This window comes from Sapajus apella, unplaced genomic scaffold, assembly GCF_009761245.1.
Source record: "Sapajus apella isolate SASKATOON/1434 unplaced genomic scaffold, GSC_monkey_1.0 scaffold20, whole genome shotgun sequence".
Classification (NCBI taxonomy): domain Eukaryota; kingdom Metazoa; phylum Chordata; class Mammalia; order Primates; family Cebidae; genus Sapajus; species Sapajus apella.
The window spans coordinates 24,609,717-24,636,922 of NW_022436960.1; the positions used below are offsets into that span (position 1 = coordinate 24,609,717).

General features: G+C 43.7%; 1 protein-coding gene across 38 annotated transcripts in view; it reads right to left on the reverse strand.

Annotated features, from left to right (window-relative positions):
* The window catches only part of NRXN3 (neurexin 3), a 1,699,208-nt gene that overhangs the window by 1,582,867 nt on the left and 89,135 nt on the right, over window positions 1-27,206 (reverse strand). For 32 of the 38 annotated variants that reach the window (XM_032287219.1, XM_032287187.1, XM_032287198.1 and 29 more), the window contains one exon: window positions 9,871-9,888. The exons of the other annotated variants lie outside the window; for them this stretch is intronic. In XM_032287219.1, coding sequence (XP_032143110.1) covers window positions 9,871-9,888 — 18 coding nt within the window. The remainder of the gene's footprint in view (window positions 1-9,870; window positions 9,889-27,206) is intronic. 38 annotated transcript variants of the gene reach the window in all.

A 27,206-nucleotide genomic window follows, 5' to 3' on the forward strand; every position in this document is an offset into this window, starting at 1 on the left:
AAGCTATACAGGTGGTGGTGGCTACAGCAACTTGCGATAAGAAAGAGCTTCCAAGAATTCAGTGCTGTTGGAATGGAATGGAAAAGCTAAAGGAGCAATGAGTTACTCATCTCTGAAGCGGTCCAAGCCAAGTCTGAATTAACTCCTACAGAAGAGATCCAAAAATTAGGTGCCTAGAAAGCCGTGACAATCTATTGGGCCTCGTCCTTCCCTGAAATGTTGATTCTAACCACAGTTTTCTGAGCACCTACAACGTGGCAGGCAGTGGGGATACAGGCATGGATAAGTCTCTGTTCTCAAAGAGTAAGACACTGCTGCCCTTCAAGTGCCCATGGTGGCAGATAAGGGGGCCAGAAAATACACAGCTGACCATAGTGTATCATCATGATGGTTTTACTAGCCCTATGACCTAAAAGCCATGGGGAACTCAGAGGAAGATTGTCATCCCATCCTCCCTTCTACCTCCTCTTGACAGCCTCCTGCCCATAATATATGTGGGGATATAAAATTGCAGTGACAAGTGAAGCTTTCAAGTCCCTTCACCTTCATGATGACTTGACTTTAAGACAGTGATTTTCAAATTTTGGTTATATTAGAACCACCTGGGAGAACAATCTTAGTTTAAGGAGCCAGGATCTCATTCAACAGCTCTCCAAGTGATTCTGATGCATACCAGAGTTTGCAAACCACTGCTCTCAACCATCCAAAGCCTGGATTCAGATCCCAGTGCCACCTCTTGCTAACGGTGGGACTTCTGAGCAAGTTAACTTTTCTGTGCTTCCTTCTGCCTCTCATCTGAAAATATCTGTAAAATGTCCTGCCTCTCATCTGTAAAATATCCTTTCAGGATCACTGGGAAAAATCTGCATATGGAATACACTTAGCACAGTTCCTAGCACATAGGAAGGGCTCAAAAGCATGTAGTTATTGCTGTCATTATTTAGGGGACTGGTCTATCTATGTCCTCTCTCTGCCCTGCCCTCCATCTCTTGCCAACACCATTTCTCTAACAAGCTGGCAGCATTAGCAGACCACCTGCCCAGTGCATCCTCAGATGCCTCCCTACGTGGTCACAGTCAGCTAAGCTACCCCACAAAGGGACCCACTGCCCTGGACTCTCAGCTGCATTCCACCTCCTCACCCCTCCTGAGCCCAACAAACTGACAAGCTTAGCCTTGTCCTTACCACACCTCCCTATGCAGGTCTGCAGACTGGGAGGGTCTCCAGGGCTGTCCCAAACTAGCTGTGTGGCTTAGCTGAGTCACGTGGGAGGTCTGTTGCCTCATTTCCCCCTCCTGGACAGGGAGGGAGCTGGTCTAGAATAGTCTCTCAGTGCCTCATCAATGACATTTTGAGCCATGCAAACCTTTGAATGAGGCTCTCCTGCATATCACAGCACGTTTAGCATTCACTGCCCCTTCCTTCTACATGCTCCTGCTGTCCTCAACACTGGAACAGCAAATAAACACCTCCGCCCATTTGGCAGGGGCAGGGGCAGGGGCAGGATATCACTCATGGTTTCTCCAGCTAAAACTCTGGCCTTGCCCTCCAGAACTGGGAAATGAAATGTGATCATAACAAATACCCTGGTGGGTCTTCCTGTCTAAGACAATAAAGGAGGGATTTCGAAAGGCTCTAGAAAAAGGCACCAAGGCCCAGTGATCTGTGTCCCTGAGTGAGCCAACACTGGAGGCAGGATGAGAAGCAGCTCCTTACTCACACTTACTCATCAAGAACAGCTACGGGAGCCAGGGGGGTCTTCCTGGGCCCCAGCCAGGCAATTGGCTGGGAGCTGAGCACTGTTAGCCAGCTGGGGGCCCCCTTCCAATCTAATTACACGCAATGGAGGTAGATTTCCCTGCAGCCTGCATCTCCCACTGAGCCAAGCCCAAGATGGACACTGAATAAAGATTCATTCAATTACCTTCTGTCTCAGGGTGAACCCCAATAAAAAGTGAACTTTCTTTCAGCGGGATGTGGGATAAAACTAAGTGCTGAGTCCTAAGCACCGCTGATTCATTCAGGAAGTTTTATTCTGTGCCTGTGATGTATTGGCACTGTTCTGGGCCAGGAGGACACAATTGTAAACAGCAGTGTGCCTTTGTGGAGCGTACACTCTAGTGGAACTCCCTAGGAGATGTCTCCTGGGCCACACTTCCAGGGTTTGCATTCTGTTCCACCACTTTTTACTGAGTTGTATCAGTGAATTACTTATTGTACCTGAGCCTCAGTTTGTTTCTGGGTGAAATGGGCCAAACAGCAATTTACCTCCTACGGGTGTCAGAAGCATTAAATGAGGCATGCAAAACTTAACATTTCCATTCCTGGCTCAAAATACAAGCTCAAAAATGTCAAGTGTGTTTTCCAATAAGGTAATAAGGAAGAAAAGCAAGAGGGACTATTGCCCCAAAGAATAGCAAAGAAAAAACAAAGTATCTTATAGGCACTACTGGAGTTGGGAGGTTTAGTCTTTGGTAATGGAGAAGGCATTCTCCTAGTTGCTATTCCACAAGGTATCTCAGTCAGATGGTCTAAGCATAGAGCCTCAGAATCAAAGAAGCCTGAAAGCTCATCTGCCTCTAATCTATCAGGTTAAAGGAAAGAAGCCTATTGCCCAGAGAGGTTACCTGACGTGTCCAAGGGCGTACAGCTCCTGAAAAAAGTGGCAGAACTACCAAGCAGAAATTCCAGACCTGAATTTACATGCTGAAACTTACCACACCTGCTTCTGACTTGAGCAAGGGATGCAATGTCTTGGAGCCCCAGGTCCTTCATCTGTGAAGTGGTAGATGCCTGACACACTGTGGGTTCTCTGTAAAATACTGGTCTCCTCTGCCCCCTTTTACTGGTTCCTAAGCCCCACTTGAGAACAATGGCTGGGATCTAAGTTTGAGGGACCTCTTCACTGAAAGCGCAAAGGGCAGGACAGATGAGAGAGAACATGCAACAGGAGAGAACAGCTGGTGTGTCTGGGGAGGTTCTACAGCACTGCACAGGAGTATGCCTCTAGACAATTACGGAGACCAAGACACAGCTACAAGTGGGGGTTGGTTTTCTTTTTTTAAAAAAACTTTCTGGGCCAAAGTATCTTCATCTATAAAATGGAGACATGTGCTCAAAGGATCAAATGAGATAGCTTATGTGAACCCCGAAAATTTGAGACAAGTCTCAGTTAATTTAGAAACTGGGTTTTGCTGAGGTTGAGGACGCACTCTGACACAGCCTCAGGAGGTCCTGCTGACATGTGCCCAAGGGGGTCAGGGCACAGCTTGGTTTTATACATTTTAGGGAGGCATGAGACATCAATCAATATATGTAAAAAGTATATTGGTTTTATATATGTAAAAAGTATATTGAAAAGGCAAGACAACTTGAAGCAAAGGCAGAAAGTGGCAAGGGGGCTTCCAGGTCACAGATAGGTGAGAGATGAATGGTTGCATTTTTTTGAGTTTCTGATTAGCCTTTCCAAAGGAGGCAATTGGATATCTCAGTGAGCAGAGGGGTGGCTTTGAACAGAATGAGAGGCAGGTTTCCCGTAAGCAGCTCCCAGCTTGACTTTTCCTTTGCGCTTAGTGATTTCAGGACCCCAAGATTTATTTTCCTTTCACATTTATAATAATGGCCACTTTATACATGGTTATGTACCAGGCAATGCTCTAAAGACTTTACATGCGCAAGCTCACAATCTTCGAAACAACTCCATGAGGCAGGTTCTCTTATTGTTCCCATTTTGCAGGTGAAAGAAGTGGAAGCCCCACAAAGGTAAAGTAACTTGAATAGGTCACAGTGCATTAATTGAGACAGCTTGTCAACCAGGCATCTATCTCTAACCCAGAGGTAGCAAACTTTTGTTTAATAAAGAGCCAGATGGTAAACACTTTTGGGGCTGTGTAAGGCTCTATCACAACTATGCAACCCTACCTGTGCAGCTCAAAAGTAGCCAAAGGCAGTCCAGGCGCGGTGGCTCACACCTGTAATCCCAGCACTTTGGGAGGCTGAGGCAGGTGGTTCACAGGAGGTCAGGGGTTCGAGACCAGCCTGGCCAACATGGTGAAACCCCATCTCTACTAAAAATAAAAAAATGTGCTGGGTATGATGGTGCACACCTGTAATGCCAGCTACTCGAGAGGCTGAGGCAGGAGAATCGCTTGAACCCAGGAGGTGGAGGTTGCAGTGAGCCCGGATTACACCATTACATGCCAGCCTGAGTGACAACAGCAAAACTCCATCTCAAAAAAAAAAAAAAAAAAAAAAAAGTAGCCGGAGACAATGCACAAAGGAGTAGGTGTGGCTACATTCCAAAAGAACTTTATGAGCATGGAAATTCAAATTTCACAAAATTTTTGTCTTGCAAATTGTTTGCCTTTTGACTATTTCCAGCCATTTAAAAATATAAAACTCATTCTTAGCTTTCAAACCATACAAATCCAGGCCACAAGCTGGGTTTGACCCGGAAGCTGCAGTTTGCCAACCCCTGCTCCATCCTATGCTATCTCGTCTTACATCTACACGAAAGAAGTAAGGTGTGAGACAGAGTGTGCCTGAACAGTGACCAGTGCAGACTAAGTGGTCGATAAACATGCATCCTTGTTCCCTTCCCTAATCTCATTATCCTTTCTCCCACCAACCAGATCAGATATCTCATTCTGTGCCCAGCACAGGAGAGGAAGATGAGGGCTTTAGCGAGGTGAGCTGCAACTTCTCAGTAAAGATAGCCCTGTGGGCCCCAAAGGGGAGGAGAGAATGGGAATTTGAGGTCAGTGTGGCTCTAACTTTAATGAGTATACACTTAGAGGTCCTGATAAAATGCAGATTCGGATTCAGCAGGCCTGAGAGCCTGGTCAGTCCTGCAGGCCACCCTGTGAGCAACAAGCTTCAAGTGCATCCCCTTCGTGTCCACAAACACAAGTCAGACTTGTGCTGTCTCTAGAGTATGGGTTCAGAACAGTGTTCTTCAGGCTGGACTGAGTGGCTCCCTGGAGACAGGGCAGGACCCAGGACACATAATCAGGTCCCCTCCCCAAGGACAGCCTGAGATGACTTACAATAGAGGAGGAAGACAACACGGGGCAGGGACCAAGAGCCGGTAGGGGAAGGCTCCTGCAAAGGCGTCTGTTCCTTTGGCAACAGCAGACGGAGGTCTCCCGGGGGCCCGGAAGACAGGAGCCCCTCCCGCCGTTCCTGCCAGGGCTCTGATGGACGGAAGCAGGAGGCCTATTTCCTCATCGGGCCTCTGAATAACTAGGGCACTTCCACAAGGTCACAGTTATTCATTTAAATTCCAGGTCTAATCAGCAGGCAGAGCCTGCGAAATTATCCCTTCTGAGGAGAGAGGCTGTCATTGGAGCACCATAAACAGCCCCTCCAGGCAGGAGGGAGACGCACTGGGGGACGGGAGAAGGGCCTCACGCCCATGGGTCCCAGAATTGTTCCCTGGGCTCTAACCCATGACTCTTCCCTCTTCCTTACTTCCAAATGGCTTCCAGAGAGTTCTGGAAAAAGGGCAAAAGGCAGGGGAGGGTTAAAGGCAGGGCAGAGATGCCTACCTCTGCCCTAAAGCAACCCAGGAAGACCAGTGACAAATCCTAATGTACAAAAACGTGGGATAAGGTACCTCACAGGGGTCCCTTCCAGGCCACAAATGGGTTACATGGCCTTGGACAGGTCCCTTCCCTTCTTGGTCCTCTGTTTGCACTCCTTGGACAGCATACCCATTAAGCTCTACCATGTCTTGGAACCTACAAACTCAAAATCCTCCATGTGCTTGTGGCCATACTTCTTGTTCAACAGAGATTTTTGAGGTTAAGCTCGGTGCCATGTGCTGTGCAAACAGCTGGGTACACAGACACAAATAGGACACAGCCTGTCCTATAGCTCGAAAGGCAGGGTCTGGAAGAACAAGAGCACAAGCTTTGAAGACAGACAGATCCGGGATCCAGGCCTAATCACTAGCAGAAGGTGACCTGGGCAAGATACTGAAGCTCCCTGCGGCAACTTTTCTTCCTCTGTGCTGAGGATGGTAACACCAACCTGGAGGGGCTGACTTGGAAGATCAAGAGAATGCAGGGAGGTGTCAGAGCGGGGCTCCCTAGCCCTCTTCAGCACCTGCCAACTGCTTATTGTTACTGTTATTGTTCTGAATCTCCTCCCCAAAGACTAGGAGGAGGAGATACGGATTTCACCCCATGAAATGGAAGAAAATGTGCCTGCCCTTTTTTCCTGGGTGCCCTGGGCTCATGCTCTGACTCCCCATCCTGTCTCTGGGACCTTGGGAAAGGTGTTGCCTGCAGGCGCCATCTCAGACTGTTTTACAGTAGGGTTACTTCTAACTCATCTCTTCCACATGTAAAATTAATCAATTAATCAATCGTCCCTTTATAGTCTTCCAGCGGCCTCTGGGTAAATAGTTACATTAGCTCATAAAATCCCCAATTTGTCTTCCTGAGGGGAAGGAAAAAGAAGTCAGAGAACCAGTAAGGGCTTCTTGTTTCAGAACCACAGCGCTGCTGGCTCCAGAATGCCTGGCCAGGGGCTCAGAGACGCAGGAGGGCCCCACTGACCTCAGCCAGGGCCAGGCATGCTCAGGCCACCTCCTGCCACGTCCAGTACTACAAGAGAAGGGTCTAAACCAGTGATTTGCTTCAGGCTCAGAAACCACAAAAAAGCAAGGGGTTGGTGGGGCTACGAGATTGGCCATCAGCCCTTGACACTTCAAGGACAGAATGAAGAGCAGGAGATGTGAAATTAGGCTGTAATCCCCTCTTGGCCCTGTCACTCAACAGCTGGGTGATTGTCACACATCAGTTAACTTCGTTGGGCCTCAACTTCCTCAGCACTGAAATGGGGCTCACCCACACCTCTCAAAGGGATAAGAGAACCATATGGGACAGCAGCCAAGAAATTGAAATGGTGTGAGTCAGGCTGATCACAGCTGCTGTTATCTGAGGAAGGGCTGAGGGCCTACATTAACTTCTCTTCCCGGGTCCACAAGGGGCATGGTTTCAAAGGCAGAACTTCCCAGCACCATACCTCTATCCACCCGCCCCCCTCAATAGGGGAGCCTAGAGTTCTTTGTCTAATTTTCCCATGGGTGGGAAGGTAGACTGCCCAGGTGAGCTTCCTTTGTTTAGAATGCCCACAAAAAGATCTGGGAGGAGTGTGGGCTGGGCAGCCAATCTGATATCAAAGTCAAAACTCAATCATTCCAGTGGAAGTTTAAAGGAACTCTTCTCATGGGACAAGAACCTGAATAGGGCAGGAGTATTCTCAGATTAAAAGTACCCTGCCTCTTACCTGTGCAGACTCCATCTCCGGATCCCCTCCCACGACAGTGTGGGTGTTCTCTCTCTCTCTCTCTGCATAATAAATCGCTTATATGCAAAGCTCTTTGGGTCTGATATTTACTTAAACAATATCACTGTGCTGCCTAGGTCTCCTCCCCATTCTTGGGTGAGTGAGAGCCCAAGGACCTGGAAAAAACTTATTGATTAGGAAACAGTGAGTGTCACTGGAACGCCCCCACAGCCCTGCTCCTGTCCCCAGGTTACAGGGTGACTCACAGACCTCTACCCCTTTGAAAGGATGGAAGAAGGCCTACAGGTCCATGGGTTTCACTCTGCCATGCTATCTCATCCAGGATCAATAGGGTGCCTGTGTGAGCACTAGGAAAAGATGTCTCTTTGGTCAGAAGCAGTCTCATGGGCACAGGGTTGGCAAGAGGAACACAGGCTGGATTCACACCTCAATTCACCCCCTTGGCTGAGAGACCCTATGCAGGGCCCAGCTCTATGTGGTAAGCCCTGGACACATCTCTGCTGGGACCCAGAAAGAGAAGCCACATTGCACTTTACAAACAAAACGAGGTATTAGGCTTACTCCCCCGCTTCCTTGAGGTTTCCCAGCAAATATCATCTTATCAGAGGGTACTTCCCTGACTATGTATTGTAAATTAGGGACTTCTCCTCTATCTTGCTTCAATTTCCTCCACAGCACTTCTCACCCACCCCCTGATTCTATATATATGTAATACATATAAAATATACATATATGTGTGTATATATGCATGCACATAAAGTATACGTATACATACACACATATGTGTGTGTCCGTGTTTTAGTTCACCGTCTGCCTCTGTCTAAAATAAAAGGTCCATGAGGGCACTGATTGTCTTCTGTTTTGTTCACTGTTTTGTCCCCATGGCCTAGAACAGTTCCTGGAACGTCAATATTTGTTGAGTGAGTGATTGAACTAAAATATTATTAAATAGAAATAATAAATTTAATGGCATCTTCCTAGGAAATGCTGCCCTGGGCTTTGGTTCAAATACCAATTATTTTAAAAGGTAGGGGGCAGGCAGGAAGAAATGGAGAGAAACTCTCTGCATTAAGTAGAACAGCTGTATTCTTCTTTTACGTTGTGTAAGAGCCCCCATAGAACAACGATCAGAAGAACTCTACTGAAGTCTGGTAGATTATTCTGGATATTTAAGACAAATGAAAGATAAATTCATTTGGAAAGAGGACTGCTAATAAAGAAAATGTCACATTATCTCTAAGCAAAAGCAAACAAATAAGCAATAGTCTCATTAGGAAATACTTACAAAATCTTCAATCACTGAGAATTTTCACTGATAGGTCCCAGCATTTTCCAATGGAGTGAGCATCAGAAGTTCAAATCCCAGGGCTACCATGACAAGCTCTATGACCATGGGCAAAACTGTTTAACCTAACAGGCCCTAAATTCCTGTACATTAAAATGAATATAATGATACCTATCTTGTATTAATGCTATAAAAATTAAATGTTAAAAGGACTAAACAAGAAAACACATGAAAATACCTAAGATGATCCTCCCTTCCTATTTAGTTAATTATTATTCTTAACTCAAAGTGCTAGCCAGTTCAGAATAGTCTCAAAACCATTCTAAGTCTTCTGATACTTATCCATAAAGGGTTGCATCAGTTCGCATGATTTTATGTATGTGTATGTGTACATAAATGTGTCTGTACACATGCAATGCTTAAAACCAGGACTCTGCACGAAGACACACTTTATTTTTTTTTCCCATTTATTTATTTTATTGCATTTTAGGTTTTGGGGTACATGTGAAGAACATGCAAAATTGTTGCATAGGAACACACGTGGCAGTGTGATTTGCTGCCTTCCTCCCCATCACCTACATCTGGCATTTCTCCCCCTGCTATCTCTCCCCAGCTTCCCACCCCCCACCGTCCCTCCCCTATTTCCCCCCAACTGACCCCAGTGTGTAGTGCTCCCCTCCCAGTTATTATAAAGGGGGTTCTTTTATTTTTCCGTTGACAAAAACCATTTATTCAAACCATCCCTCTTTTTTTGTTCCACAGTGAGCATGTATTATTTACATAACCATGAAAAAATAAATATTGCTGATTTCATTGTAAAAAAGACATTTCTTAGAATAAAAAGAAAGAAATCTCCTTTCACCCACATCATATTTTCCATGCTAAGTATGTCATATCTTCTACTTTCAACCACATGAATCTGGAGGAGATAACCAGATGTATGGGAGACAAAGCAAAAATTGTTCATTAAATTGGGGAAGACATATCTAAGAACATCTTTACAAATACTTTCCCCAAAATGCTCATTTTCTGAATCACCCAGAAAAACTAATGAGAAGGAAGAGATTATATTAAGTATGAGAACCATATTCCTTTGGTTTTAAGATGGTTTTTTCAAAACCAATACAAATCCATCAATTCGAGGCATTTCTTCTAAACCTAGATCACTGAAAATGCAATATACTCAGAATTAAGTCTCACTCAGACTCAAACCATGCACGATATAGCAGACGGGAAATTCTCACAGCAGATGTGCAAACACAAAGACTCACCTGGACCTTGACTGACATCTGTGGCAGCATTTTCAAAGGGCGGGAAAAGGAGAGAGGAGAAAGAAGGGGAGAAAAAGGAAGAAGAGTGTTAGCAGCACACACACACAATGCCATGTGCCCTTGCATGACTATCACGTTCATGCAAGCCCCAAAGGTGCTCAGCTTTGAGCACTTAGTTCTACCTTCACCCGAAACCACCCATGCAAGCCGAGGAGCCAAGCTCCCTTTTCACTGTGCATGTAGCAAGAGAGGTAAGCTTCACATCTGTCCGGAAAGACATCATCCTGGAATCAGATAGGGCTTCAAAAAGCCAAGCAGACTGGAATCCTGCAAGAATATTAATTAAAATATTCTGGTTGATTTCTGCACACTGATACCAAAGGAAATCCTCCTCCTCCTCTTCGGATACCAAACACTGGACATGAAGTCAAGCAAGGTTTCCCAGCAGAGAGGAAAAAGTAATACTGAACCACTCCCTTGAGAAACAAAGCAAAAGAAGCATAAGAATTAAGAGCAAGTTATAGCATTATTCACCACACAGGACTTGAAGGACATAAGATCACAAAATATTTACAATTCCTCCCCTCCCCAGTATACTCAGTGACCATTCTTCATCACAGACAACAGTGTGTGTATGTGAGATTGTGTGTGGTAGATCATCCACCATACAAATTGAAATCCTGCCTCCTCCTTTAATTGTTTTCCTTGCTTTTCACCCTATCACTAATGACAGAAATTGCCATTTGAAATCACTTTTGACAACTGTGAATAAACACCCAACCTAGAAAGGTTGACATTTGAATTAAGCCAATGAACTTTCAAAAAATGAAGAACAGTTTATTCCTATCAGCTCCATGAACAATATAATTTCTTCCTCCTTCCCTCAGATGTGAAATAGGATCATGCTGGGGAAGCATAACCCAGAGCAGCCCAAGGCACTCATAAAACCCCTAGACCCAACCTGAGAGGATATTCTACAGCAGAGGAGAAGGAATAAGGGGCTGCTTCAGGAAACCACTGACCAATCTGCTAGTCTTTGATAACTCACTTAGAATCCCTGAATGGTGGATCTGGAGTAGCCATAGATGCTAAGTACCCAGTTTAGTTCTTTTTTCTTAAGATGGAGGATGAAAAACGTGGAGAGACCTGTACAAGGTCACACAGCTACTTCAGGGGCAGAGACTAGAAAATATTCAGAGGCTGAATCTCTTGAATCCCACCCAGTCCATCCTTCATTCAACTGAAGCCAAGGTCCCTCAAGAGCGAACAGGACCTGAATCAGTTTGCAGATTAAAGTGATCATGCTGAAGCCTTGGGGAAGCTGGGTGAGCATCTCCCACCTACCCCATGAGTGGGTCATGGTTTATTCTCTGTGCCTCTAATTTGCTGCCTGAACAAGATGGATAATGTTCTTCATGCCAGCCAATAATGAAACACCTGCAATCAGATTTGTAAAGCTCCAGTGTGTCCTTAGGGCTCTTGCCCCAGGAAAATCCAGGTGTTGACCAACAAAGCTGCGCCCCAGACTAAAAAAGAAGCATACCCATAGCAACAGCCAAGCGCTTCTCTAGTGCCCACCCCGCCTTCCCTAGAAGCTGTATCTGCCCAAAGAAACTTGTAGAAAGCTCTGACTCACCCCTCAGCCACACCCCCATTCAGGTTTTCTAGTGTGTTAGATTTAGGAATGAGTGGCAGGAAGAAGAGAAGAGGTGGAAAGGGAAAATATGTTGTATAAATAACTAGGCAGGGTCATTTATATGACCATCAAATAACTATAACTGATGAATTGCCTAGAATGGCAGGTATTAAAATACTGCTTAATTAAACAGGATATCAAGCTATTTACATGTGGTGGAGTTCAGTGGTTGGAGAATGTCAACACCATCATTCACACAAACAGGCTCTTTGGGGACACCAAGTCCCAGGGAGACAGAATTTCTTGGAACTCCAAAGATTTTTCAGTACTGGCTACTTACCTACTAGGGGATGTGGTTGCAGTCTTAAACTTAGGAGACAGACAGGTCTGGGTTCAAATCCCAGCCTGTCTATGGCCTTGGACCCATCACTAAACTTCTAAGAGTCATCTTCCTCTGCTGTAAAATGAGAATGACAGTGGAGCCTCCCTCATGGGGGTGTTATGATAATTAAATGAGGTTAAATACTTGTAAAGCACTGAACTAAATACAAGGCAAATGCTACATAAACGTTAGAGACTCTGATTGTTACCACTTTGAATTACTGCAGATGGAAATATCAAAATATATTGACCAGATGGCTAACTGGAAACACCAAGAGATCACAGGAGTGAAGCCAGTGATTTTGGTTCCACTTTTCTACCTATGAATAAGGACATCTGCTCCAGATCTCCCCTCCCTCTGGTTCTTTCCCATCCCATTCCTCAGCGTGAAGTGAGGGGGTGAACAGAAGCAAGGATCAAAACAAATTCCATCCTTATTTCTTTTGTTTTCCCTCCTCAGGTCTCCATTTGGCATAGTTCTAGTCTTGTCTATAAAAAATACTGCACCTATTCTTGTCAAAGAAGGGAAACAATGCCACCAAAAACAAACAAACAAAACCCTCTGGCTGGGGATCAAGGTTCAAGCTCAGTTCCTAGCTGTGGCACCCTGGAGGCAGGTCTGAGCATTATTCCAACTTTAGGAATAGAGATACTCTATCATCTGGCCCCTGGCCCAAGAAGCAGTGAGTGACCTGAATCTCTGGACTCAATTCTGACTGACAGAATGAAATGGCAAAGGCAAGAGGCAGACAAAGGAGGGGGATGGCTAGCAAGCGGGGATCAAAACCTTAGCAGTGTCCATCTGCCAAACTGCATGTCCAGCATCTTTTTCCTCTTCTTGTAACAACCCTCAGCTGTTTTCCAGGGAACCCCCACTTCCCACTCTTAGTCCATGTGGTTTGGTAGAGGTGACTCCCACTCCCACTTGAGCTCCAAGGGTATTAGTCATGTGACTTAGGTCAGGTCTTGAGATTATTCTGTCTCCAATAATTGGCTCAAGAACAGACATGTGGCCCAAACCCAACCAATGGGAGTCTTCCCAGGGAATTTTACTGGAATTATCAGGAAACGGAGTGCTTTCATTTCTCTGAAGCTGCCATATTCCATCTTTGTTACCCTATAAACACAGCTTACCTAAAAATGTGGGGAGCGTAGAAGAAAACAGCTTTCCTTAATATAATAAGGGGATTAAGATGAGCTAGAACCAAATCCCAGTTCTACTCCCTCATCTAGAGGCAAATGCCTTAGCTTCTCTGAGCCTCAAACTTATGTATACATGGAGATACTAAAAGTATCTATTTCCATGAGTTTTATCAGTGAAGATCATCTATTCACCATTCAATACATATTGACTAAGCATCTATTATAGGCCAGACTCTGCTTTAAACATTGGAGATACAATCAGTGAATGAAACAGATGATACTCTTGGGTTTTAATGGGAATAAAAACAGATATATAATAACAAATAGTGACTGGAACCAAGAAGAAAGGAAAAGCAGAGTAAGTGCCAGCAGAGGATCCTCATTCTAGAGAAGGTAGTTAAAGAAGGTCTTTCTGAGGAAGCAATATTTGAGCTGATATCTGATGAAGGTGAGGAACAGTCTTATGTATACCTGACAAAGACTATTCAGGCAGGGGAATAGCAAATACAAAACATCTAGGCTGTACCTGCTCAGTTAGTTATTTCTTCTGCTATGACAGAAAAACCAAGAACTGGCTCACATTACCTTCCCCCTCCCACCTTCCTAGCTCTACCACTCACATGCATCCTCTGTAGGTAACAGGTACTCAAGAAATACTCAAGGGAAAAAAATAATCCTGATGAAAACTAGCTCTGGCCCAGTTGCAGCCACCTCCCTTATGATCTCCATGCTCTAAACAAGAGAAACAAAACAGGAAAGAAAGAATTGGAAACCCACCTCCATCTTTCACCCACTCTCTTCAGCATCACAAGCAGGGAAGAAGTAAATTAGGGCATTCCCGCCTCCACTCAGAACCCCACGGACACTTATTGCATATGCAACAATAACTTCAGCCACAAGTGCATATGCTCAGCATGATTATTCTCAAGTCTAAAGGAAACAATTTTCTGCAGTTTGGAAAATTTGGTTCTCCTACCTGATATGGTTTGGCTGTGTCTCCACCTAAATCTCATCTTGTAGTTCCCATAATCCTCACAAGTCATTGGAGGGACCCCGTGATAGATGATTTAATCATGGGGCAGTTACCCTCATGCTGTTCTTGTGATAGTGAATGAGTTCTCATGAGATCTGATGGATTTATAAGGGGCTTTTCCCCCTTTTGCTCAGCACTTCTCCTTCCTGCTGCTATGTGAAGAAGGACATGTTTGCTTCTCCTTTTGCCATGATTGTAAGTTTCCTGAGGCCTCCCTAGCCCTGCAGAGCTGAGAGTCAATTAAATTTCTTTTCTTTTTAAATTACCCAGTCTCAGGCATTCCTTCACAGCAGCATAAGAACAAACTAATACATAACCATTGAGGGTAAAAGAAAGGACATTCACCGCTACCTCAGTTGGGGTAGCCCTCCCACCTCACCCTTCATTTGTACTACATCATCAGGACAGGTACGAGTCCAAGATTCCCCCAACTTGCTATTTCAACTCCCCCATGCCACTGGAGGAGCTCTGGGGAGCATGGGACAGGCTGCACAGCCAGCCTCCTGGAGGCAAGTCCCAGTCAAATCTTCTGGGACCCCACCTGCTGAACTCTGCCTTGAGACTGACCTATTTTCTTGGAGAGAAAATAGAATATGGATTTAAATGCAGTGGCGCTCTGGAAAACTACAGGCCCAGCAGTATGAGAAAATAAAACAGCAGGAGTTAGCTGAGGAAGTATGCTGGCACTGGGGAAAATGCCACTGCCCCTAGATCAATTGTACCCGGTTTGTCAACTGCCTTTTCTTCTGCAATCTGCCCCGACTTTTTGTCCATTAAAAATTTATATACACATACATATACACACATATTTACCTATGTATTTCCTCAGGCCAGTCCTGGGGCCCTGTGCTGCCCCATACATAGACCCCAGCTGGTCTAAGAGTAGCATCCACAGGCAGAGGGAGCTGTGCAGATGAGAGCCTCAGAAATGGGGAAGCAGCAAGGCAAGGGGTCAGAAACACCTTTAGCTACATCCCTTCTGTGTCTGTCTGCCTTCCTTCTATGTGACAAGAGGAGGGGCTTGGGGTTGATTTTTATAATACTCTTATCCTCTCATATATGAAGGTAATAAAACCACCAGCTAACATTGACTGAGGGCTGTCTATGTGCTAGGCACTGTTCTGAGCGCCTCACAGCAACCCAATGAGGTAGAAACTATTACCACACTCATTTTACATATAAGGAAATTGAGGCACAGAAAGCTTGGGTAACTGGCAAAAAGTCTATAGAGTCAGAACCTGAATTCTGGAAATCCAGCTGTGGATTCCCCTTTCTGTCAATCACTATTCTGGCAGTATCACCCCATCAGAGGGTAAACATGAAGACAAAATCGGATGAAAGTAATATTAATCCTAACAAAGCTCATATTTATTAAGTGTATTCCGTGTGCTGTTACACAGGCTGGGGTATGTGTATACAAAAGCAGCGCTGGGCCCCAGGACTGGGCTGAGGAAATATCCATGTAAATACATGTGTATACATATCTGTATATTGATTTTTTAATGGACAAAAAGTAGGGTTGAACTGCAGAAGAAAAGACAGCTGAAGGTCAGATAAGATTGATTTAAGGGAATTGGCATCCTCCCCTAGGTCATACGCATCATCTTATTTAATTCTCATTATAACCCTAACAGGAAAAAACATTATTAATCCTATTTTACAGATAAGAAAACTAGGACCTAGAGAGGATGGACTAGGATTATATATCTCAGACTCAGTAGCACACCAGGTAAGGGTCAAACTATATTTTTGAATGTAAGAGCAAACTAGGACAGAAACCATCTGACCCCTGGAGCTACAAATTAGGTATGAGAATATTAGGCATCTCATAGAAGTAAGAAAAAGGTATTGCAAGGGACAGAGGAAAGGGGTAAACGCAGTAATGCCATAGGCCTGAATGACTGGCGCCCCTGCTCTGGGCTGTAAGTTTTAGAGGGCCGCACTCTGTTCATTCTGCAGCCACATCCCAGCCCAGGACCTGAAGAGTCCACAGGTCAAACAGATATTTCCACCTAGAGCCAGCAACGTTTGCCCCCACCTTTATAGAATATGTTCTCATACCCAGAATTCCTTGCCCAATTGCCCCAAATCCAGATGGGGCTCTTCCCAGGGTCCATTCTCTCAAAGCAGACCAACCTACTGATATGAGCACTCAAGTGTCAAGAAGTGGCCAAGAAGAAGTTGTTTGCAGCAGTTGTGGGCTTTTACAGGCTGGGGCGTCACAGAAATGTGCATGAGGGCCTTCCTGGTGCTACCAGTGAGAGAAGGGAGGCTAGCCACTGGCCTCCATGTACAGTCTTCTCCAGGCCCTCAGATAGCAGGGCAGGCCTTCCACTGAGGATGACACTGAGCCATAACATTAGAAGGAAAAAAAAAAAAGGCAAAGACTCCACCTCCCCAATGGCCTATTGGCTCCTGTCCCCAGGGAAGACGAGCATAAGGTTTTCCTTTCTTCTCCCAAGAACAAACAGAAACAATTTTTTTAGTTAAGAACTAAAGCAAATTTCCAGCAGCGAGGAGGCTGTTTCCCGTTCTAGGGCTCTTTCTGGCTCTCAGCATCTGAGCTCTTCAAACACAGGAAGAGTTGTCTCCATAAAAGTCTGGGTGGTGTTAGCTTTATCCCTAACATAAGGTTCATTCATCTACCTTCATGGAGGACTGAGCCCCAGAGCCCTGGTGCTGTTTGCTTTTGTTCTTTGATGCTAATAACTCCAGATTACAAATGGAGCATCAGTAGCAGCTATATCAAGTACCAGCCAGCCTGGGCAGGCAGCGGCCAGTGGGGAAAGAGTAAGGACCAAGACAGGCATTTCTGTGGACCAGGTCACCGCTGTACTCAAACACCTTCAGGGTCTCTTACATATCTGCGGTGCTTCTGACTTGAAGAACCAGGATTTGACTGACAGTTGGGAGAAGAGGCAATCTACTTGTTACAGATATAACCAGAGATCAGCGCAGACAGCATTTTTATTTATTTATTTATTTTAATGCTTTAGGGGTTTTGAGTACAGGCATGGGAGTAAAGTAGCCTGAGATTTGAATCCTGGTTTTGCCACTTGTCATTTAAAATATAAAAATATTTTTGGCAAATTTCTTAGCTTCATGGCCCTCTTCTGCCTTGCGGGAATAATGGTAGTAAAGGCAGTTCTGCCGGAAGGGTCTATGCAATCCTAAAAGTCATTTTGCTGTGCAAAATCAGACGGTAAAAATCACAGCGCTTAACTGGAAAAATGAAATTGTGGGGCACCACCTACAAACTTCATCAGTGACACATAATAAAATAGAGGAAGCAGTTTTATACATGCTAAATCACTAAGACGTACATAAGTACTACCATAAATGTGGTACTTTTAACAGACTTGAAGTTTGTGAAAGTGGGAAGCTTATGAACTACTGTGAAGTGTAGGAGGAGGATCTCCTGGAATTGGACACAAAGTTGAAACATGCGTTGTGGGGTGGGACGCATAAGACACATGGTAACTGAAGCCGCTGGTACAGGTTTGATGTGTGCCCTTTGAGTGTTCCTATACAGCTTGCTTCCGCTGGCTACAGTTTTTCTGCCTTCACCTAGTGTTTCTTATGGACAAAATCATGCATAATCAAAAGCAAAATTATTATGCTTAAAATGTTCCCTAATACATCAATTGCATTAGAACAAATTTGCATTTTCAAAACAAGTGTTGTAACAGAACAGACTGTCCCCAATTTATATGACTGTTGTGAGGATTAAGTGAAATAATCCATATAAAGTTGTTCAGCACAACACCAGGCACATTGTAAACATTCGAGAAACTTATTGAAATTATTACTGTTTCTGCTGGCTTGTTGACACATCTCTTGTAAACTGAAAATGACAAGCTGAGCTGCTATTGACCTGTTTAAGCCTTGCAAACAAAAGGCATTTCCAGCCAAATAATATTTCCCAGCCTTAGGCCATGAGGTTGGCACCTGCAGTATTCTCCCACACAACAGGGTGAGGGCCTTGGGAAAGTCCTCATAGCAGAGGAACACTGCCAGGGAACAGGATGCATATATCAACTTCCTAGGGAAAGCAATAGATGCTGTCCTCCCCACACTGCAGCGTGAGCCACGAGGAAAGGAATACACATCTGCATCTCAGAGAACACCAGGAAATCAAAACAGAAACTGGCCTAAATGAGAGGATGTCCCATGATCTGGTGGGAGAGAGAAAAGTATATCACAGGAGGAGAGAGAAATCTGTCCATTCCTATGCTGGAAAACACTCTAGACATAGACGTCCCCAGTTTTTCTCCCCACACCCCCTTAGATGGCACAGGGGTTAAGAGGCAGGTTCTAGAGTCAGGTAGACTCGGATGAAAATCCTGGCTCTTGCACACATGCAAGCTCAGACATGTTAACTAACCTCTTCAAGCCCTAACCTCCCCATCTGTGAAATGGGGACAGTCTACTTACCTGGTAGGACTGATGGAAGCATTATAAAGAACTAATGTATGCAAAAGCCCTTAGCAAGGTATCTGGCACACAGGAAGTACTAATTGAGGTTGGCAATCATAATTATCGCATTACTTGACCCCCAGTGATTCCTTAAGACAGAAGATCTGCCCTCTTTCAAAAAGAATTCCCCACTTTCTGGAAAGACTCCGACTTGCCAGAGTTTAGGCCAACTGGATGATTGTTCTAGGAGAAGCAAGTGGGTCTCCTAGGGTTTCAGCGCAGGTGAGTTCTGCAAACTTTTCAATTCATTACAAAATAAAATGTCTTAGAAGAGGAGGCATACTATAGCTCCTCTGTAGGAGGTGCCGATATGGAGTGTGGGAAAGAGCCTTCAGTTTGGAGTCAGAAGCCCCAGTGCTTGTTTTGTTTTCCCAGTTTTTTTTTTTTTGAATTGTGATAAAATACACGTAACATGAAATGTACCATCATCACCATCTTTAAGTGTGCAGTTCAATGGTATTAAGTACGTTTGTAATGCTGTACAACCATCACCACCCTGTTTACAGAGCTCCTTTCCATCTTGCAAAATTGAACCTCTATACCTATTTACACTAATTCCCTTTATCCCCTCCCCCTGGCCCTGAAAACCACCAGTCTACTTCGGTCTCTATGAACTTGACCATTCTAGGTACCCCACATAAGTGGAATCACACAGTGTTTGTCTTTTTATGATTGGCTTCTTCCATTTAGCACAACGTCCTCACGGTTCATTCATGTTGTAGCACGTGTCAGAATTTTCTTACTTTTTGAGGCTAACACTCGGTTGCGTGTATAGTCCCCATTTTAGTTACAGAAGCCCTGACTTTGAGGCCTGACTTTCCAGCTTCCTACTAGCTGTGTAACTTCTGCCAGCTGGGCCTCTCTGAGCCTCATTTTCCATATCCCCAACTAGTGGAAAAAGTGACACTAATTATATGACCAGGTTGCTGTGAGGTTTGAATGAGGCCATAAACATGTAAGTGCTTTGCAAACAACAGAGTGCTATATCATTCATTTATTCACTCCAGAAATACTAACCAAGGGACAATTCCTTATTAGCCGATATGCTAGATCTTAGTGTCAAAAAGGTTTAAGTGGGGTGCCTATTCACAGTAACATTATAAAAGAAATCTGAAAAACATGACCCAGAAGAGAGCAGGCAGGGATTATTATGTATTATAATCCCCGTCATTTGCTGAGTGCTTCCTGTATACCAAGCCCCTGCAACTGCAGTGTATGTAAATAACCTCCTTCAATCCTACTGATGTAGATAATGTTATTAGCCCACTTAGCAGACGAGGAAACTAAGGCTCAGGGAAGTTAATATCCCCAAGTTCACTCATCTCATAAATGATGGCCAGGATTTGAACCCTGATTTCTCTGACTGCAAACTCCTTTTCCTTCCCACATTACCATACTTCCATCCACAAATATTTCTTCCCTTATGGGTCTAACTACCCAAATCTATCATCCTTTGGGACATGAGGACAAATTTCAGGAAATTAGCGTGTGCTTCTGAGACCAATGGAAAGTATGGAACGAACGGACGGTCATAAAGTATTTTAGAGCACAATGTGCATTGTTGTATGCACAACGTCTGCTGCTGCATGGGACCTCAGGAGCCACATTTCAGAGAACGGATTACAAGCTGGGGCAGCATATCCAAAAACAAATTCCATAAACATACAACATCCAGCAAGATATGAACAGGTGTTCTTCGGGAAAAAAAAAAAAAAAAAAAAAAAAAAAGAATCTGTGGTCCAATTAATTTAGAAAACACCAAGTTGCTGCTGTTGTTAATATCCCAAGACTTCAGAAAACTTCACCTATACTATTGTGGCATCCAAGAGAAGATATAGTCCATAAGGGGTATGTAATTTTAGATCACTGGAAATTCCCCCTCGACCCCTCATTAAACATCTAGTAATGTCTCAGAGAACACAGTTTGAGAAAGTCTGGCTTTGGGATTCTTAGAAAAGCTGGGAAGGTTTACAATTTACCGTAAGTCTTTATCCTCACCCTTTTTTTTGTTCTCATCATGAGCCTTTGTGTCTGGTTCTATTCAAAACAGCTAACATTTATTGACAAGGTGCTACATGCCGGACACTGACTTAGGCACTGGAGACTCAAAAAGATGGCTCTGCATGCAGTTAATCACCAATCTCATGAATCAAAGATGATGTAAATGTGATAGGGTGGCCTTACATGGTCTTCTATTATCATGCTTAGCACTAATAGGGGATTGAGAGTTGATTGATAATGATTCAAAGTCTTTGACTGGAGAAACCTTAAGGTGGCCCTCGCAGGATGGACAGCAACAACTGAGTGGAGAGAAATCTTTTATTTTTTAAGAGACAGTGTCTTGCAGTCACCAAAGCTAGAGTACAGCTGCATGATCAAGTGATCCTCCCAGCTGCATGATCAAGTGATCCTCAGTAGCTGGGACTACAGGCATATGCCACCAGGCCAGGCTAACTTTTTTTTATCTTTTGGTACAGACAGGAGTCTCACTCTGTTGCCTAGGCTGTTCTTAAATTCCCGGCCTCAAGCAATCTTCCCACCTCAGCTTCCCAAAGTGCTGGCATTACCGATGTGAGCCACTGCACCTAGCTGAGGAATCTTTTGTAAATACATTTTACCATAACGGGCCGATGGTCAGATGGACACCTCGGAGGGCTGGGCTCTCTTGAGAGGTATACAGAAAGTTTTGAGCTCAAATGCCAATATTGCTATTCATTATGTGACCTTGGATAAGTCCCCTAAACTTCATCTGTAAATTGGGAATCATTATATCAATTCCAGAGTCGTTAAGCTTATCAAAAGAGGCAATGGTATATAAAATCCTAATGACCTGCCTGACACTATGCTCAGCACACATTAGTTCCCCATTGTTTGACTGTTGACATCCTAGAATACTGTGTTAAGAAAGACTCTGAAGCTACCCATGGGCCTAGGATAAAAAGAAGTTTACAGTTGATTAGCACTGTTTACAATGAACTTAAGAAGGAAGGGGTCACATAGTGGCTCAAGACAGCATTCAACTGAATGCTTCCCAATGGGTCCTTGCCCTGACGGAATGAGTTTCTAGTGACCTGGGGAACCCCAGAAGAGAGCAAGTAGCCCTACTAGAAGACTTTCTTACTTCTAGGCCCCTTGGCAGCTTTTCTGCTTTCCCTTGCACCCCTCTACATCCCCCATTAAAAAAACTGAGCAAGGTTAATTTCTTAAGGCTCTGGATGTAAAAGAATCTTTTTTGAGTCTGAGGCCCATGCATATGGCCTAGAAATGAGTATCAGTCCCATTCTGAGGGCTCAACAAGACACTGCAGGCTCTTCCAGAGGGAGCTCAGAAACCCAGACAAGAAGACATTCTGCTTCCTGGAACCACAGAGATTAACAGGAGAGAGAGTCCCTAAAAAGAACTTCAATTTCACATATTAATAATATGCTTTGTGAGTTATAATTAGAATTATTATTAATCACTATTTTTATCTCATAACTTCTGTTGTACTCCAAAGACAGTTTAAAAACAGTAAAAAACAAAAACGGGGGGTGTTTTTTGAGATTGTTTCAGAGATAATGGAGAAAAAGCAGAGAATTTGCGAAGTGAAAGAGTCTTAGGATGTCAAGTAAGGTCCATTCCTTTCATTGTACAGGTTCATTTCACTGACATATATTCATTGCACATTATCTATGTCCCAGGGATGGTGCTAGGCACTGGAGTGATGGCAGATGAACAAGACAGACACAGGTCTTGCACTCTCAGAGCTTAGAGTCTAGCCTGGAAGCTGGGTCACAAATAATCAGACAAGCAATTAATGAATTGTAATTGTGATGGGTGTTGCAGAGTTGTCCAGGACATTTTTAGGCACAGAAGAGGAAACACAGACCCGAGAGAGAGGAACTAACATGTCTACTCAGCTGGACAACGTCAGAGCTGAGCCTAGAATTCAGGTCACCTGCAGCCCAGGTCATTCCTTTTCCCACTGTGCCTCTGCTGGGGTACCAGTACCCTGGACTGGGGGTCTGGGAGAAGAACCCAGCATTGGTGGAGCAAGCACTGGATTTAGAGGTGGTCTCAATTCTAAAAGCCACTAGTTCATTGAATGACTTGAACTCTTTGTGCCAGTATTTTCTTCTATATGAAATAGAAGAATATATTTTAGGGGGTTGATACTCAAATGAAATAATATATATAAAAATGCTTTAAAAATACAAAATGCCAAATTTTATATATAAAAATATACAAATCTGTTTTATTGCTAACTCTTAATATACCTTCTGCCTCATCACCTCATCAATGTCCTCTTCCCTCTCCACAACTCTAGCAGGCCCCACAATGCCACCTGCTACCACTGGTTTTGGAAAACTTGACCAAAATCTATTAAGTCTAACCTATTTCTGCCTCCCCTAGTTCATTCTCCTCTACACACCCTTAAACAGGTGCACCTGGAAAAACAATTGTAAAGCAAACTTACAGGATTCTCTACTCCTGCTCCTGACCCACAACTTCCCAATAAAGACAAGACTCAGGACCAACCTATCATCAAAATCTTGTTTTTGTAAATGTAATAAAATATTTTGAGTATTAAAAAAGAGAGTATAGCAGTGGCAACTGAGAAAGAAAAGCAAGTAGCCAAATCTCTGCAGCTTTTGTAAAGAAGCAAGTGTGAACTCGGAGAACTATCTATAAGCCCAGACACTCACTTGTGCATTTTAGCAGTGGGAAATGGTTTTAACTATCACACAGTGGGGTCTTAAACACTAGAGCCTTCAACCATCAGGACAAAAAAGACAAGAGAGGGGAGCCCCCACAATAGGAATTAGAAATGGCAAAGAGGGTGGTAGAGACCCACTATACTGGCTGAGCTCTAATCTATCTGCTGTACTTTACTGTGGAATTAATCAAACAAATCCCCTGATAAATCTAAGGCCATTATTAGACAACACTAATATCCCCCTTAGCGTAATCCAGACAAATACATTCAGAGAGTGGGGAGTCCCGAGTGGCTGCAAAACAGACCACTTTCATGTTTGCACATATCCACACAAGAACATGTGCACAGGCACTGCCCCCTATCCCCTCAAACCCAGATGTCTGCTCCCAACAGCGTCATCGGCTTCTGCCCTGCTGGCTTCAGGAAAGGGGAACGAACCGAACGATGGAAGAGCCGGGCCTGGATTCCTCCCCTCCCCAACTCTGCCACTGACCTAATTTTCCACAAGAGAGGATTTTTTCCTTTTTGGTCCTGCTTATTTGTAAATCATGCCACCCCAGTGCACACACAGCTTAAGGCGGACCTAGCTAGGAAGCAGGAAGAAGTCAAGAGGCTTGGAACTGTGGCCCCAGCTGCCATTTCTTGGGGAGGCTGGGTCAGTGGAAATTCTGTTAGCTCAGCAGAGGGGTTGGGAAGTAGAAGTTAGAAGGAGGAAGGCACAGGATCAAGCTCATCCCAGTTTTACATCCTTACTCTGCCCCTCACTGGACAAGATGGGCTGAATATTCTAAAGTGACCCAACAGATATATCTGCTGCCCACTTCATGTATGACCTCGGGTAAGTTTCTTAATCCTTCTGGGTGGCTGGTCTCTATAAACAACACAGGCTACTTTGACCCTGACATTCTGACTTCTGGGGTAAACCATTAGGAAAGGGACTGACTTCAGTTTTAGGAAAAAGATTTGGTTTTTCAAACTGCAAAACTGAGAAACCATTAGGAAAGGGACTGACTTAAGTTTTAGGAAAAAGATTTGGTTTTTCAAACTGCAAAACCTGACGCAGAAAACAATTAGACCCGTCAGGAAAAAAACTACACACACACAGACACGCAAAATAGAACTGACAGCAGCTAAAAAATGCACATGGTGAAATTTGTTATTGACTAAAAAATTCAAGGAAGAATCAAACATTCTTGACAAAATTTAGACCTGCAAATCTGATGTGAGAAAATTGGATGGGGTAGAAATAATGGTCACAAAAGAACATTCACAATAGTAGAAGCTGTGTGGGTAAAATTTGGTAGGCACATGAAAAATAACTGATTGATGAATCAAATCTTCATTATAGAATACACATGTAGCAGAATTGATCTTGTTAAAAATAATTCAGTAAGATAAAACTGAATTGGAAAAATAAGGAATGGTTTAACTGTGCTGAAAAAAAAAATGAATTGAGGAATCATATGACCCCTGCACCATTTGTTTCTGAAAAATACCCCCTTGATAAAAATGCTGCAGTCTTTGTCTAATTCTGATTATGCCAACATAGAGGTAAAGGGTCTCAGGGTCAAACTGTACAATCAAAATATATTGATAAATGCTTTATAAAAATAAATTATATGATCTCAGAGCTACTGTTTATTTGCAATTTTTTCTGATGAAAGATCAGAATAAAAAGTGAATAAAATCATACAAACAATTTACTCCTAAAGGAAATTAAGTTAACATCTGCAACAGTCATTCTCAGATTAATAGAGTTTATTTCGCTCTAATATATTTAAAGCAACATAAAGCAATTCTGGAAGCTAACATTGGCTAAGAACAAAAACTAAAAAATGACACTTTATATTATCATATTTTCTTAAAAAGAAAAGGTCCTTTCATGCCCCAAAAATAAAGGGGCATATCCAAGATTTAAAAAAAAAAAAAAAAGTGACTTCACAAAAAAACTTTACTACATTGTTTATTTTTATTATTTTCATGGAGGATGGAAAAGCTTCACTCTAGCTCCTTGTGTATCTTTGTATTACTGGGTGGAGGGTAGATTGGGAAGTCTCTGTGTTTCGGTCTCCTCATCCATAAAATGGGAATAAAAGGATGAGGAGACTGAAAGTCACAGTGCCTGAAACATAGTAAGTGGTCAACAGCTGTTAGCCTAAAACCAAGGAAGAATGGCCCATCAAGAATCAGGCTGATTCCCCAGCCTCAGATTTTCCACTGCTCCTCTAAGTGGAGAACCCTTTAAATGTTCTGGAATATAAATGTCCCTGGCAACAACAGCTGAAGAGCATAGATCTATCAAGGCAACATCCCACTTCTCTTCATGTACCCAGAAAAACACACTGTGGCAGGTGGGAGGACCTAGGCAGGCAGGACTGAGACCTTGAGCATTAAGAAGAAGGGGCAGCTATTTGGGAATTTTCAGGCTCATCTATGGTGCCACATAATGGTGCAGCTATTTAAGCAACAAGTTTCTCAAGGCTGGTGGCAAATGACACTATGGCTTTCTTGTTCCAGCAGCCCTTCATTTTTACCCTTCTCCACAAGAGAGCTTTCTTTACATAGACATTCTACCACCAAATCTTCACCTCCAAGGTTCTATATTCTGGAAGGAGAGTCCCATGTGTGTGTCCATTTACCAGGCAAGATCAGCTGCCCCCAGCCTATCACACTGATGGCTTCTCTCTTTCCCCACCCCTAGACAGTCCTCCACCCATCCCTCTATCCAACCATCCATCACTACCCATCAACCATACTCCAAGCAAATACGTAAAAGTGAAAGACACAGTTCTAGCCAAGGACATTAAGCTAGCCAATCTTGTTCTTCAGCCAAGCAAATGACAATGAACACATACGGCCCCGCTCCCTGGCTTTCTCCCTGTTCTTTCTCATCTTTGGATGTCACCTTCTCAGAAAGACCTCCCTGACTACCCTGGTTTTCATTAGATTTCCCCATACCCTGTTCTTTCCATCTACAGCACTCATCACAAGTAATTACGCACTTATTGGTTTATGTTTTCCATTTAAAATGCCACTCATTTGTAAGCTCATTACAGAGAAGCACCATAACTGTTTTGATGACCCCCAATTGTGCTTGGAAACTGATGTTCTTTAGAGTCAATTCTCCTTAGCCACAAATCATTTTTCAGAGTGATATAGGGGAATGAGTGCTAGACTGGGAGTTAGGATATTTGGGCTCTAGTCCCAATCCCCAGCCACTTGCTACCTGAGTGACCCATTGTAAGTCACCTTGACTCCCTGAGTCAGTTTCATAAAGGGAGGTTGGATTGTGATGCTTAAGAGAGAGAAGGGGTAAAGTAATATAATGCATGAGTTGGGGGAATATATAAATTGAAATGATATTCACTTTACAACTTAATTGAAATAATACTCACTTTACAATTTAATACAAGTAAAAGATTTTCAATAAAGCTTGAAAAAAAGCCTTTTGGATAGTGGTGGGCAACAGACTAACAAAAATAGTAGCAAAAATTACCTGGAGGTCATAGGTTTTAAAAGATGGAGAGAATATGGGATTCCAGACCAGTCATAGCTCTAGATCCATCTCAATGATGGCCAATGAGATGGAACAAGATACTAGAATAAAAAGTGGTCCAGGGCAGCTTGTATGTTTTTCTTTGGAGAACATGTGTCTGAATCAGGATCAGAGCAGAGCAAAATCAGTTATGTGCAGGAGAGGGAGAAGGTCAAAAGACAGGTCAGTGAATACTGGCAGTATCTTTGCATGCTAGAGACACTTCAGCTGGGCCAGCTGAAGACAGGATTGGGTCACTGAGAGCCACAGGAGCCCCCATTCAATGCCAGATTGAACAGGGGGGTGGCAGAGAGAGAAGAGTGAAGAGTTCAAACTCCACATCCACTGCCTGGACTCTTTACATAGACAGACTGCTTTCTGTCTTCAACTACGGTTTCCTCATCTATAAAATCAGGAAAACCGCCACCTCCCTCCC